We start from the raw sequence: 15,546 nt of genomic DNA, 5'->3' as shown, positions 1-15,546 counted from the left end.
ATTCCTTCAGGACCTGCTGGCCTTGGATATTTATAAAAGTGAAGCTGAGCCTTTGGCGTGCTACTCAGACTATCATTATGTGCTAGGGTGGGGTGGTGGTCCTCCAACAGGCTGATTGATAGCAGCTGGCTAGCCAATCAGAGAGCCAGCCTAGTCATTTAGGGGGCAGCATGGATGCTTAGCTCAATTTTCCGAAAGGGGAATTTGATGGTCAAGGGCTTCACCTTATGGTTTTAGGTGAGATCCTTAATAGCCAACCTCTCAAGGTCTTCACCATAAGAACTCCATGTGCCTCAGCTCCTGCACTGTCTCTGCTCATGCCATCTCTCACTCTCTTCTCTTCTGTGAGCTCTCATGGAACCCACTGTTGGCTTACCACCTCCCCCTGTACGTCATCAGCAATGTCTCCTTCTCTTTCCTAGGAGATCTCAAGCCTTTCCAAATACAATGAGTCATTAAGAAGCATTTTTAAAATATGTAGTTTTATATGGGTGTTTTTGGTGTTATTTGTTTCAACTTTGCTATTTGTTTGAAAGTTATCAAAGTTTACAGTTGGAAAAAATCCTTTTTTTTTCCTTCCCCCAAAGTCAGTAACCTCAGCTATTGACACTATCGCAAGAGGTTTGTACTTTATCTGGATGAAGACAGAATATTGCTAACACCTGTCCACCAACAGGAGGAAAATCTTGCCCAGGAAAGGATGGCAGTTCCAGAGTGAAAGAAGACGGTGAGAGTGAAGAGAGTACCTGGAACTCAAGAGTATCAAGAGTAGGAGGTGGCACCAGAATGATTTACTAATATTTTGGCTGTCATTAGAATAGCAGACACTTCACCATACAGGGGTGTGTCATGTACTGTGTACTGGAAAGGGCATGAAATCAGAGGGACCTGGTTATAATTCAGGTTTTGCTATATATTAGCTTTGAGATTTTGCCTAAGACACTTGACCACTTTGATTCCACGGTCCTCACATGTGGAACGTGTAAAATGCTAATGATAATAATAATACTTGCCACCCAATGTAAAAATATTGTCACTGGCATAGTAAAATGGCATATTGGTATAGTAACCCTTTAAACTTGTTACAAAAGTTAGAATGTTTTGAGGAGGGAGGTTTAGAAGTGCTTTCCATTGATTTGCTTACAAAGATATTTTCATTTTCCACTAGAAGTGTCGGCTCTGAAAAACCTCTATAGAAATAATGATTTTTGAGGTTTTCTTCTGTTACTGTCAACCACTTTTAGCAGGTGTACAACTTTGTGTGTATGTCACCCAATTGACTTAAAAGTGATTTAATGAATGTATTTACTGATTGCCTCATTTCATAAAGGAATCTGAGTAAGGACCCTCAATTTAACATTCTTTTCTCTTTATATATTTGGAGCAGGCATTTATCTTGCCTTCCAACTACATGCCCCAGACACACTTGCCTTCCAACTACATGCCCCAGACACACTTACTGCTAATGTCCCTAATTCCTCATGACAAATCCCTATCTGTGCAGAATAGCTGGTTGATTGCTGTAACTGAATCCTGACTGATTGATTTGTACACCTTTTTTGGGCAGGACCCCTGTGATATAGAGGAATGAACTTGCATTTTAGTGGGTGGAAAACAGATGATAAACAAATAATTAAGTAAAAGTTTTAGTAACTGATATGTCCTTCAGATAAAAATAAAGCTGGAAAAGGAGATGGGGAGCGCTGGAGGGGAATGTTGTGAGTTTAAATACCGTGGTGGTGGGTACTGCAGTTTTAAATACAAGTGGTCATGGAAGGCTTCCCTGATAAGGTGACTTTTGAGACCCGACTATTATGTCAATTGGGTGCAAGTCCCTGGTGGAGTTCATGTGTTAAAATGCAATTATCCAATTACTCTTTTCCTTAGATAACTCCCTAAATGATGCTGTTTTCCATCTCCAGGTGGTTATATTCTCTACCCACAGCAAACATGGCGGAAAAGGCTTCATCCTGATATCTGGGCCACCAATAAAGATGGCCACAGCACTTCCTGTGTTTGCCCTTAACAAAAATGGCGACAACACTTCCTGTTCAGGGCTTTTGCCTTCAACAAAAATGGTGCTTACGGTACAGGTTCTCTGACACTTTGGAGTCCGGTTGCAGTTTTTTTTTTTTTTCCTTAAGATACGTGTTTGCAGACGTAAGTAACAGGATCCCAGAACCCCCGTATGCATCTTTTCTCGAAGGCCCCGCGCCGCGGCGTCTGTGGCCTGGGCCCTGCGTGGCTCCCCCGCCCGCTAACTTGCTCGCGGCGTTCCCGAGCCGCTCGGGCTGGGGTGGCGGTGGAGGTGCTCGGGGCCCTGCTCTCCCCTCGGTCTTCTCTGCAGGTCATTCCCAGCACCCGCTTTATAGCGGGTCAGGTGGCCCCTAAAATCTTTCATAGTTCTTTCCGTTCCTAATGCCACAGGGCTTTAGCTGGCGAGGCGGGAAATAAAAAGTTCCATATCGGCGGGGACAGCCCAAAGGGCACATTTTCCTGCTCACCTGCCGCCTCTCGGGGTCGCCCGCTGTGGCTCTACTTTCTGTGGGTGTCATAAAGCCCCATTTGCCGCCCCCCGTCTCCCCTCCCCGCCACTTACATACCGTCTTAGCCGTCCCTCTGCTCACTGGTGCAGTGGTTTTAGAAACAAGCCTTCCATGGCGTGTGGACATTAAAAAAAAAAATCTTTTAAAGGAAAAAAAAAAAAAGCACAACATTAAACGTCCCGTGCATGTGTGGCTATGACAGTGTTGTGATGGAGATTCGAAATTCTTCCAGAGGAGGGCTGGAGTCTGTGACTATATATAAGATTTACTGTAGACTGGGCATGAATGCCTAGTGTTCTCCTTGAAGGCAATGGTGTATAGGCGTTTTCTCTTAGGGAAAAAGATCCTTAAACTTATTGGTACCTGCCGGTTTATTGCCCCACTTCCATTGATGATCAGGTTCTGCAGATGCCCGCGGTCTTAAGGGCACTTGTGTGCATATTGGCGGTTTCTGCGGTAATGGGGTATCTCTGATGAACGCAATGTTAAAGGAAAAGCACTATTACTTCTCAAGTATGTTAGAATGAAATCCTCCTCTGTAATCCTCAGGTAAAAGTTGCTTTTTTTTTTTTTAGAAGATGTTGGGGGTAGGAGTTTATTAATTTATTTATTTTTGTTGTGTTGGGTCTTCGTTTCTGTGCGAGGGCTTTCTCTACTTGCGGCAAGCCGGGGGCCACTCTTCATTGCGGTGCGGGGGCCTCTCACCATCGCGGCCTCTCTTGTTGCGGAGCACAGGCTCCAGACACGCAGGCTCAGTAGTTGTGGCCCAAGGGCCTAGTTGCTCTGCGGCATGTGGGATCCTCCCAGACCAGGGCTCGAACCCATGTCCCCTGCATTAGCAAGCAGACTCTCAACCACTGTGCCACCAGGGAAGCCCCCAAAGTTGCTTTTTAAGCAGGGTTTCTAATCCACTTTTCCCCAAATCTCTTTATGGAACAAGGAATGGAGCTAGGAGCCCATTGTGTGGAAAGTAAAAGCAGAGAAGATGATTCATGTTCTGAAGCATTCGAAATTAATTCAGCTTGGCTTAACAGCCGTGTATTAAACACCATGGCCTGGCATTCTGCTAGGGTTCAAAGATGTCCGTGACCTTAAGGAGCTTGCACTGTAAGACACTATCTTTAGGGGCTCATCAGGCTTCCTGTGATCTGAGCTACCATTTTGTGTCTTCCCAGGGGGAGATGGAGGCTAGAGACAAGCAAGTGCTTCGCTCCCTTCGCCTCGAGCTGGGTGCAGAGGTACTGGTGGAGGGACTGGTCCTCCAGTATCTTTACCAGGAAGGGGTCTTGACGGAAAGCCATGTTCAAGAAATTAAAGCTCAAGCCACAGGCCTCCGGAAAACAATGCTGCTGCTGGATATCCTACCTACCAGGGGTCCTAAAGCATTCGATGCCTTCCTAGATTCCCTGCAAGAATTCCCCTGGGTGAGGGAGAAACTGGAGAAGGCAAGAGAAGAAGCCATGGTTGAGCTGCCTGCAGGTAGGCCTCAAAAAGATCATTCCAGACCACCTCCAAGATTGTTGGAACTGTGCCCTTTGGATTTGAAGTTGGGGTTTTAGGCTGGGTGGGGGTTGGCAGGTCCTGAAAGTGGGAAAGGAGTTTGGTTTGCAGGCATGTGGTGCTGGAGGGACTGGTTGAGGAGATGGAGTTAGGAAGTGCAGGGAAGGAGGGAGGAATGGAACACGATTGAGAGGGTGAGGAGGGAGCTCAGAGAATACATTTAGAAATGCTTCCAGGGAAAGTTGGCAAGTCCCTTGGGAGGCCTGTTCTCATCAGAGAGCCAGGTCATATCTCAGCCCTTGGCATTGGGAGCCATTTGGAAAGTGCAGATGGGAAAGCAGGCTTTAGGCTTCCTGATAACTGACTCGTGGGGTGCCAGAGCGGCCGGCTGGGAAAGGTCAGACTCATGAAGAAGGGGACAGCCTCTAGGAAGGCACGCCTTGCACCTGTTCCCTGGGCTGTCCTGCATGGCCAAAGGGGATTATTTGGAAGGCTGGCTTAGTTTGTTTTTAAAGACTATTGATTTAAAGTCATCTTTTTTAGTTTGGCTTTGTTCAGACACCTGGAGTATTTAATTTTATAAGGACAGTAGTTTTTTTGGGGGGGAGGTGTCTTATTTTGATTTTAAGGAACGTTGGAAGCTATAGAAAAGAGAAACAGTCCTAGTGCTCTCATCCTGGCTTGTAGCAGGAAGATGTGAGATGAAACCTTATTTCTTCTCAACACCTCCCATGACAGTCTACTTTTTACAGAGATTGAGGAGCAGAGAACTGAACTGGCAAAAAAAAAAAGAAGGAAAAAAGAAAGTTGACTTGTAAATTTTTAACAGAGTTAGGAAATTGACATTCTTAGTTTTTTATAACAGTGATAGTTAGACCTACCCCAACTCAGGGATCTCCAGAATTTGTTGTTGCTGTTTTTCAAATACCAATATAACTAGTAAAAACACAAATGCCGGTAATAAAGAAACTACTTTTATTATTTTTGCCCCATGGACCTCATATTTTGAATGATTTTCCAGACCACATGATAAGTAATCATGACTAATTCTTCTAATATTTTTATTAATGACATATGTCTGAATATTTGATCAACATGAGATAACTGGGTGACTTAGGAAGGCCTGGGATAATCCCAGTGGAAAAAGCAAAAATATTTTCATTTCCTTGCATGGCCAAATTACAGGTAAATGTATGTTCCGGGCTTTTTGAAATACTGAAAAAAGCTGGCCTTTGAGGACCACAGGAATTTTCAGGTTGGATTGTTCTTACAATATAAAATACTCCAGGTGTGTGAACAAAGCCAAACTGAAGTAGGTAAAATATTTCTACCACTTGATTGAAAGCAGAATATATAACATAGAAGTGGGGAGATGTTAAAAGAAATATTAGGGTGTCCGATATCTTTTCATGGTATTTGACTTAGAAGTCCCTCTTGGCAACACATAGTTGGAAATAACAAAACAGGCAAAGCTGAAAGCCTGTTACTACTGAAATACTTAATTTAATTTTATAATCATTGTAGGTGTTGTAAATAGTATGATTGTATGTTGTTCAAAGAGGTGTGACCCCGTTTTCATTTCTTCTGATTCATTCAAAGAACAAGAAAAGTTATTTTTACCAAATGGTGAAAGTTAAAATGATGTTGAAGAAAAAAAAGAAAAACATATATATTTTTAAGTGAGCAGTATGAAACATCGCGGAGCAGGAAAAAATTCAGTGTATCTGTGCTGAAGTTTGGAAAAATAACGTTAATACGTTAATTCTGTGGAAGTGGTCAAATGGAACGAAAGGTTGGCTACTGCACAAATGAAGTCCTCTCAATTGTTTTACTTCTTGTTGAGTAACACTGCTACTGAAAAAAATATCCTGAAGAGAGAGTTTGATTTACATAGCGTTCTGTGTACTTTCCACAGTGGCAGTTACACAAACTCACTTTTTAAATAGTTTTTGTTAATTATTGAATATTTTAAGTAAGATTACAAAATATAAGCAAGGTGTGAAGAACAATGGTACAGTGAACACCTGTCTCCCCATCACTCAGTTAAAAAATATTACATGGGGCTTCCCTGGTGGCACAGTGGTTGAGAGTCCGCCTGCCAAAGCAGGGGACACGCGTTTGTGCCCTGGTCTAGGAAGATCCAACATGCCGCGGAGTGGCTGGGCCCGTGAGCCATGGCCGCTGAGCCTGTGCGTCTGGAGCCTGTGCTCCGCAACGGGAGAGGCCACAACAGTGAGAGGCCAGTGTACTGCAAAAAAAAAAAAAATTACATGGCCTTTGAGGACCCCTGGGTGCTCCTCTCAATCCTAGCTCATCCCCAACCTCCGCTCACCGATAAACCTTGAATTTGGAGTTTATCATTTCCTTCTTCACTTTGTAATTTTCCATCTCATAAAACTCACTTTTAAAATCCACATATGTTATGGAAAATTCACTATACCATAAGTTTCAGCAATATCTATATATGTAAGGCGTGGAGGAAATGGTATATTTTAAAGGAGTTGTTAGTTAACAGCCTTCTTTATTTGAGACCTTAAACTTTGTGTTAAATTAACTTGATGGCTGTATTTTAATTATGAAATTAAATTAGGACTTAATTAATTGGAAACCTATTTTTTTTTAAATCCTGGAAAGAGTATATTAGACTTGAAATGCCTTCAGTTTTAATGTAAAAAATGCGAATGGACCCAGAGGCCTATTTTCCAGGACCCCAGTGCTTCTCCAGTGTCGGAGTAATTTTAACAAGGTTTTAAATAGTCCATTTAAATTTTTGTAAAGGCATGTTTGAACTTTGAAGAATTAGAATGTAGGAAAATGTGGTGCTTATGTATGTATGTGTATACAATAACCTCTTCTGACTTTTTACTTCTTTCAGTCGCAGTTATTAATTAATTTGTACAGGTTTGGTGGTCTTCTCTTGGGAGGCTTTGTAAACGAATGGGGAGGAATGGCTTTCTCTTTGGCCGAGAGGTCTATCCTGATTGATCTGAATGAACTGATGTTATTTTATGAAAAGTTTTCTTGTTTTGGTCTTTTCAGAGATTCTTGGTTTTCCTCTTGTTTGTTGGTTACCTTTTGTGTTTCACTTGTAAACTTTGAGCTGCTTCAGAGGCCTTCTTTGGTGATTGATCCCGGTTAGTTGCTTTTAATTTATATTCTGGGTGTCATTTATTTATTTATTTATTTTTAATTTTTATTTTATTTTTAAATAGACACCTAGCCATTTTATTTTATTTTATTCTTGACTGTGCCGTGTGGCATGTGGGATCTTAGTTTCCCCACCAGGGATAGAACCCATGCCCCCTGCAGTGGAAGCCCTGAGTCTTAACCACTGGACCGCCACAGAAGTCCCTGGGTGTCATTTTTTAGAGAAGAATCAAGTTGTATCTTGATTCTCTCTATTCTTCTAAACCATGCTCCCAGGAAATCCCAAAACATTAAAAAAAAAAAAAGTTAAACTTTTGATTCTCTCAGTGTGCCTAGATGACTGGTATCCCTATCCCTATTAAAAAAAAAAAAAGACCAAGATGTTAATGGATAATTGATTTTGTGTTTTTCCTCACCTTATAAAGACACTTATATTTTATTATTTTTTAATCTTTTTTTATACATTTATTTTATTTATTTATTTTTGGCTGTGTTGGGTCTTCGTTGCTGCGCGCGGACTTTCTCTACTTGCAGCGAGTGGGGGCTACTCTTCGTTGCGGTGCACAGGGTTCTCATTGCGGTGGCTTCTCTTGTTGCGAAGCACAGGCTCTAGGCGTGCGGGCTTCAGTAGTTGTGGCTCGCGGGCTCTAGAGCGCAGGCTCAGTAGTTGTGGCACAGGGGCTTAGTTGCTCCGCAGCATGTGGGATCTTCCTGGACCAGGGCTCGAACCCATGTCCCCTGCACTGGCAGGCAGATTCTTAACTACTGCACCACCAGGGAAGCCCAAGACTCTTATATTTTAAAAGAGGAATTCTGGCAATAAAGTGACTTAATCCCGCTTGGCACCATGGAAGGCACACTTCATGGTATGTCCCCTACTGGACAAGGTCACGTAGTAGACACTAGATTAGCTGGAAATCCTCCCTGGGCTCCTGGCAGGTCACTTAGGAGATGAGGATAGTGCTGAATCTGGGTAAAGGCAGCATGTGTCTTCCTGCCTGGCTTCCCACTACTCATGGGCCCTGTCTAGGCTGACAAGCTCGCTCTGGTGCCTGAGCTAATCTGGATCTGGAAAGGAGGTTTGTCAGCAGCCCCTGTCTCACCAGCTGGTAGGACTTAGCCTTAGGTCATGGTGGGAGTGACTTCTGGGCCCAAGGACTCCCTGTTCTACCATGTTGGCCCTGGCTGTGGGATTGGGTCTCTGCCATGATTCCCACTTAACAGTCAGCCTGGCAACCCTTCCTTTAACCCCAGTCTTTTTTAGGCTTGGGAGTTTTTTTTTTTTTTTTTCTTCCTAGGCTAAATTTCTGCTTTATATTCTCTTAGCCACCAGCAAGGATGAAAGATAAATATCTTATAATGCAGCTCAGTAACTCCTATTTTAGCATCAGATGCCTCAACTCTGGCCTGCTGGAGTAGCTGTCCTGGGGCTGACATTTGTTGTAGCCTTGCCTGAGCTTGAGCTGGTCCTCGCCATGGACCCTGTGCCCTGGACTCTGTGGCTGTCCTCACTGGAGCAGGATGTAGGGCTGGCCTGTTTCCCCTCTGCCCAGAGGGTCCAGGGCTCAGCCTGCCCCTTTTGGAGCTGGTCTCGTGTGACCACATAGAGCTATGTCAGCCGCTGTTTTGAGATATACTCTGGCTGTCAGATGTATACTTGGATACATCTGAAGTTACTGAGCAATAAAGTTACTGAGCAATAAAAAAGCAATGAAGTTTTTACTCTAGGTATTGTAATAGGTTTATTAGAGAGATTTCTAGCCTGGCACTTTTTAATCATACCATGAATTCATACCTACTCTGGGTATGGTAATTTCAGTGTTGTCTTAGTTCATCAGCTTGTGGTCTGTCCAGGCACTTCCACTGTGGCTGAGTAGTGTTCACTCTGTGTCATCCTGTGTCTTAGAGAGGGGATGGTGGGTCAGCATTCAGAGCAAGACCCTTCCTTGTGCTAAGGGCAGATTCTACAGGGAGCCCAGGTTTCTATGTGTCTCCAATATGATTATCATATACTTCCTGAGGACCAACTAGATGCCAGGCACTAGGTGATAAAGATACATGAAGATCTCCAGATCAGCTGAGAAGACTCGTTCATTCATTCAGCAGATATTAGTCTTGACCACGTGCCAGACATTGGGTGCTGGGTACATCGTAGTAAACAAAGCGCCTGCCCTTCTGGAGCTCACTATATTCTGTAGTCTGATGGGGACCGACAATGAGCAAGTGAATAAATAAGACATCAGGTGGTGAGAGTGCTTTGAAGAACAGTGTGCGGGGTGTTGAGGAAGGGCTTTCCGTAGTATGTGGGGTGGTCAGAGAAAGCTTCTCTGATGAGAGGACGTTGAGTAGAGACCTGAATTCTTCAATAGAGTGGATACCTGGAGGAAGAGCTTTCAGATAGAGGGGACCACGAGTGCAAAGGAACTCAAGTGGAGCCCCAGTGACAGGGTGCCTAGAGCCCAGGCCCTTCTGGGAGAATAATCTTTCTCCCAGAGAGATGCTACGTCATATTGCCGGTTGTAAAGGCCCAGTCTCGACTGTTTGTCCTTGTGGTTCCCAGAATGTGAGATGTGTGCACAGCCATGATCTTGGGTGGCTCTTAAAATGATTTTAGATGATATGTGGACATGGGATTAGATCACAAGGTGAAAGAGCTATTTCCTTTTTCTTTCTGTTTCAATCCTGATAACATCCAAGTGAAAACCTCCATTCGGTACAAGTGTTTCTGTAACATCTCATGACACTTGCCAATTTTTCTTCGTAACAAACAGCGAAAGCTCCTCATGCTTAAAGCCTTCTGTAGACAACAGTATTTAGTTACAATTTAGTTGTTTTGCTTGTTTTTTCCCCTTGTATCAATTTGATGGTTTTATGACATTATGGCAAGTAAAACTGTTTTCTGTTTACTTTAAAATACATTGTATTTAAGTAAAAATGAGTCAACATAAAGAAAAAGACTAAGAAAATAATAATGGTATGACAATATGGCAAAAAGTGTGAAGATGCGTGTCATGTATTTTCTCATTTGAAAAGAGCGACAGGAGTTTGGGGCAGGAAGCATCGCCTGGCTGGCACAGTTGGGGCAGGAAGGCTCTGGCTCTAGTTCAAATGGAAGATAACACCATATTCAAGGTACTTTACTGTTTTGCGTATTCAGTGGATGCACAGTGGCTGGGAACTGGTTAAATTTATTAGCAGAATTGCCAGAATGACTTAGTTTTAAGTTGTCTAATTTGTAAACGCATTCGCTTGCTGATGTAACAAGTCAGCAAAATGGAGACCCATCCCAGTATTCCAGACTTTAAGACTGGGAGGATGATGGTCGCAGATCATCTCATTTTTCTCTGAGAAAACGGAGTGCTAGAGAGATTAAGACAACTTGCCCATGATCACACAGCTAGTTAATGTAATTTATTGCCAGGACTGGAACCCAGGCCTCCCGACTCTGGATTTAAGACTTTTGCTATGCAGTCTTGGCTCCCTGATGGGTTTGAAATGGAATTGTATTATGCTGTAGTGTTAATCATTGAAATTAGCCTTTAAAAAAATTGTGCTAATGCTTTTTTCTTCATTTTAAGAGGAAAATTTCAAGGGCTTTTAGAGGTATACTGGGATGAGATTTTACTAAAATATTTAATTTTTATCAGTGCCAATTTTAATCATTTAAAAGGAAATTTTGATGGGTCAGTACTGCATTTTGTCAGAAGACTCCACCCCTCACCCCCCCACCCCCTTCTGCAAGGCTGACATACAGAAAGGGCGGAAGACTTTTATCAAGTATTTATGGGACTGATGAAATAATGCATCTGTTGGCAGCAAACTGCAGCTCTTTCTAGGAATAGCAAACCGTGTGACAGGTCTCTCCTCAGCAGGGATGCCTCCATATCCATCTAAAAAATGGATTTAATGTTCTTTCCTTTTAGAAATTCTCACTGTGACATTTTTTTCTCCCTCCTGTGGATGTATGGGTCGCTTGGCTACATCAATCACCCTACTGACCCTCAGGGTTGATTTAGCTCAGTGTTGTTTAACTCTGGCTTTTAAAAAAAGCCTAATGATCCTCAGGCTTCACCCCAGGCCAGTTGATGCCAAAATCTGTGGAGGTGGGGTCTGGGCACAAACACGCATACACAGGCACAGACACCTTCCTAGGTTAATTTTGAAGTGCAGCCAGGATTGAGAACCTTGCGATCCGACCAGCAGATCGTGCACATGGCTCCTTTCTCGCTTATTGCTCCCTGGGTATGGGCCTCCCAAAGCTGTGTGCTTACTTGAAGAGTTGCTGTTGTTTTCAGGTGGGGGAAGGTGGAAGGGAGCTAGGAATAGGATGTAGAAGGATAGATAGCTTTGTTTTAGATCTGTGCTCACCATTGTTGTTAATTCTTTGAATTCCCTGAACATTGTTGCTTAAGAATGTTCTAGCATCGCAGACCCCATGCAGGTGTGACTCTACGACCAACATTAAACTCCATTAGCGCTCCTTGGGGATTCATAGGCTACGTGTTCACAGAACAAAACTGAAGAGAGGGTTTTGAACTATCTGGTGAATTTGGATTTGGGGGAATTCCATTCATTGTCTATTCACATTGTTTAGTAATTACAGACCATCCACAATGCTGTGTGCCCTGTAGATCAAGCTATGTCCAAATGGAGACAGAACCTGCTGGAGGAGAGTGAGTTGGGTGCTGCTCTCAGCTACAGAGGGAGCTGAAGATGGCTTGAGGGTGGATGAGAGGAGGAGAGACAAATGGCCAGTCGGGAAGACTGGGACTGGTTTAGTCTGTCCATCTGTGGGTTGGTCAGACAATCTGCCCACAGTTTCTGTTTATAATTAAAAATGAATTTTAATCTTTTCTGTGTCTCACCAAGAACCTCAAATAATACCAGTGAAATAATAATCATAGTATTTATCAGCAGCTTAACTTACCATGTGCCAGGCACTGTTCCAGGTCCTTTGCATTTATTAATTCATTTAATCCTGACAGTAACTTAATGAGGTAGAAGGTATTATTACCCTCATTGCACAGAGGTGTGAAGTCACTTGCTCAAGGTCATACAATGTAGTTAAGCCAAATTTGCAATCTAGGCACTTTGACTTCAAAGCCTGCTGATTCATGTTCTGTAAAGACACTTTCTCAAAATTTGCTTTTCTCTCCTCCCTAATTCTGATAACCTGTGGCTGCTTCAGAGCCTGTTATTTACCAGCCCCCACGTTTTCCTCCCCCCACTCCAGGCTCTCCCAGACATGCAGCCGCAGGGTCTTTTTCTTTCCCACCTATTGTCCAAAGACTAATTTCTGGTTGGTCTCTCTCTCCCATCTCTCATTTTATCCTTTTTGGGGGTGGGGTGGGGAGGGGTAGGGTCTAATGTGAAGCCATAGGGGGTCAAGGGACAGGGCCCTTGGGTTGCTTCCATCCCACTTGCTACCTTGAGAGTAAAAAAACTCAGTCTTCTTGGCTGTGATCAGGAGATGGTGTGTTGGCTCTCCTGGTCCTGGAATCAGGTCCCACTTTTCCAGCTCCTAAATCATGCTATGGAAAGTCATCAGTTCCAATAACCAGCTTTTCTGGTGGCGTGGCCTCAGAGTTTAACTGTACGTTTAGCAAGGTAGTGTTCTCTTTTCATGGGTATAGTTCAAACTTGTAGGCTGCTGTTGTAGCTAGCTGCAGGAATGTTTGCCTTTACTTAATTTTAATAGGCAGCTGTGTTTATACTTGTTCCTCTGTTTGAGCAGTAAGGAGTATATGAATATGATTCTTCGGAGGACTTTTCCCCCAGAGGGAAAAAAGAGTACATTGTACTTTTCCAAACAGTAAATTTTAATTGAGAAGGAAATGTAACTTCTAGAAGTTTGGGGCAGGTTTTAGTCTTAGGCTTTACTTTTGTTAGCATTATAAAAGAAATCTTAACTCCTTGTGAGAAGCGCCAAGTTGACAATTCCTGGAAATGTTCATGTTCTATTTATGCTCAGCACCATAGCAGAGAGGGTGGCGACACTGTTACCAAAATAAAACTGCTGAGATGTAGTAAGTGGCAAATGAGAGCTTATGGTTTTATAACCTAAATATAAAACTTTTAAAGCATCTCTCAGTCCCACCATTTGTCCATAAGGTATATGGGGGCTGAGTGGTAATGATGCAGTTGTTATGGAGAATTACAGAGCAAGCAGAGCACATCTGTTGGGACTTGCCCTGTTGTTAGAACTGGGGAAGGTGAGAGCTGGAAGGTACCTCAGAGACTTTACAGATGAGGGAACTAAGAGATACGTATCAGTCAAACATGTATGTGGGCTCTTTGGTTCAACCAGTAGACCTCTTGCTAACATAAGCAAAAGTGGAAATTTCTCTACTGTGCACTGGGTAGTTCACAACTTTGAAGTAGTTGCTAAAATTTCAGGGCTCAGTAAAGGCAGGAGTCAGGCAACCCTGGGGATTTTTGGGCATTGATGACCGTCTCCAGCCCACTTCCTCCACTTTGTCTTCTCTCGACGTTCAGAGTCTGGTTGGCCTAGGCTGAGTCATGAGCCCTTCCCTTAGGACACCAGAGTCACCTGGAGTGGGGAAGGGACAGTTCCAAAAGGAAGAGGTGAGAGCTCATTCATGCTTTGTGATACTGGGGCTGGACCCTGCAAACATTTCTCCTTTGTCAGGTGGTGCAGTGTTAGTTTTCATCAGTATCATGCCCATTCTTTTTATATTTAACAGGTTCTACACTTGTGGGCCTGGAAAGAACTGGTAGCCCTTTAAGGAAGGAGAATGTTCTACATCTTTTTTCTTTTTCTTTTTTTTAAAAAATAAATTTATTTATTTATTTATTTTTGGCTGCGTTGGGTCTTCGTTGCTGTGCATGGGCTTTCTCTAGTTTTGGTGAGCAGGGCCTACTCTTCCTTGCGGTGTGCAGGCTTCTCATTGAGGTGGCTTCTCTTGTTGTGGAGCATGGACCCTAGGCATGCGGGCCTCAGTAGCTGTGGCACGCGGGCTCAGCAGTTGTGGCTCGCGAGCTGTAGAGCGCAGGCTCAGTAGTTGTGGCGCATGGGCTCAGTTGCTCCGCGGCACGTGGGATCCTCCCGGACCAGGGCTCAAACGCGTGTTCCCTGCATTGGCAGGCGGATTCCCAACCACTGTGCCACCAGGGAAGTCCCTGTTCTACATCTTAATATAGCAAGGCCCAGGTTGAAGGCCAGAGGTAGTAGGAAGAGTAAAGGAGAACAGTTTTTGAAAGAAGATAGGTCTTCTAAAACCTTTTCAAAATCAGATGATATTGGGGGGAAAAATGGATTGAGAATGTTGAAGTAGAGAGGAGGTTAGGAGGAGAATTTGGATTGAGTTCTAGCCTAAGGGCTTTACATATATAAACTCACTTTATCCTCATAGACCTTTGAAGTAGGTACTATTACTGTCAGTAGGTAAATCGCCCAAAGTCACACAGCCCAATAGTAGCAGAGCTGAGATTCGAACACTGACAGTCTGGTCTTCCAGTCTTATTGATCACTAGGCAGTTCCAGTTGTTGGTTCTGATTGGAGTCATGTGCCTTAGATTACCTAACCTGGGCTAGGCACAGCTTCTTTATTTCCTGACCCCTTTTTGCCTTGGGTCTCACCTGTGGCCAACATTTTCATGCTTTTTTTGTTGTTGTTGTTTGTTTTTTATACAGTTTACCAAATGGGAGATTAAAAGATATACCGAAGAGGATAAAAAATGTTTTCTAAGAAATATGATTAGACAAAGATTTTAAGAGATTGACATGGCAATTTTTGTTCGTTGAGTCTTTAAACTCTTCTCTCCCCTTTCAATTTCTTTTTATTCTCAATTAGTCTCAATTTGATGGTGCCATGGGAAAATGTGCTTTTTTCAGGCCTCTCCTATTTGTTTGAGCCCTTTTATTCCTTCATGTGTCTGTCAGGATCCATTCTAGAGACAAAAACCACTAGTTATTTGAATAAGGAAAATTTAATATAAAGAATTATACACTAGTAAAAAGTTAACAGTGGTTAACTACTGACAGAGGTAAAAGAGGTCTCCAAGGAATACAGGAATAGCAAGTGGAAGAAGCTATTTTTTCTAGGGCTGGAAGAGAGTACAGGTTGAAGGCACTACGAGCTTGCACAAGGCCCCTCTCCACTCCCAAGGCTGTGGTTCAGACCTCACTGGAGGTGAGGTGACTGCCACATGAGTATGCAGCCTGCCGGTGGCCAGGGAACTAGCCGGAGGTTCCAGGCTGGAGCTGGTCTGTAGGAGCTGCCCACCAGGTTGAGAAACTTGTTAGAGGATGTGGGTAGAGCAGAGTTGATTCTCAGAAAGCAGACTGCTGAGTGGTAGAGAAATTCCCTGGATAGTGAGCACCTTTTGTTTC

The 15,546-nt window shown here is 43.4% G+C and overlaps 1 protein-coding gene across 2 annotated transcripts in view; it reads left to right on the top strand.

Annotated features, from left to right (window-relative positions):
- The first annotated feature begins 684 nt into the window (after positions 1-684).
- The window catches only part of CRADD (CASP2 and RIPK1 domain containing adaptor with death domain), a 197,990-nt gene continuing 183,128 nt past the window's right edge, over positions 685-15,546 (top strand). Inside the window, exons 1-3 of one of the 2 annotated variants that reach the window (XM_060164829.1) lie at positions 685-727; positions 1,923-2,160; positions 3,722-4,025. In XM_060164829.1, the coding sequence (XP_060020812.1) occupies positions 2,032-2,160; positions 3,722-4,025 (433 nt within the window). In that variant the 5' untranslated portion in view covers positions 685-727; positions 1,923-2,031. The remainder of the gene's footprint in view (positions 728-1,922; positions 2,161-3,721; positions 4,026-15,546) is intronic. The other variant, XM_060164828.1, reaches the window with a different exon arrangement.

This window comes from Lagenorhynchus albirostris, chromosome 11 (genome assembly GCF_949774975.1).
Source record: "Lagenorhynchus albirostris chromosome 11, mLagAlb1.1, whole genome shotgun sequence".
Lineage (NCBI taxonomy): Eukaryota > Metazoa > Chordata > Mammalia > Artiodactyla > Delphinidae > Lagenorhynchus > Lagenorhynchus albirostris.
This window is presented reverse-complemented; position numbering and strand designations above follow the sequence as displayed.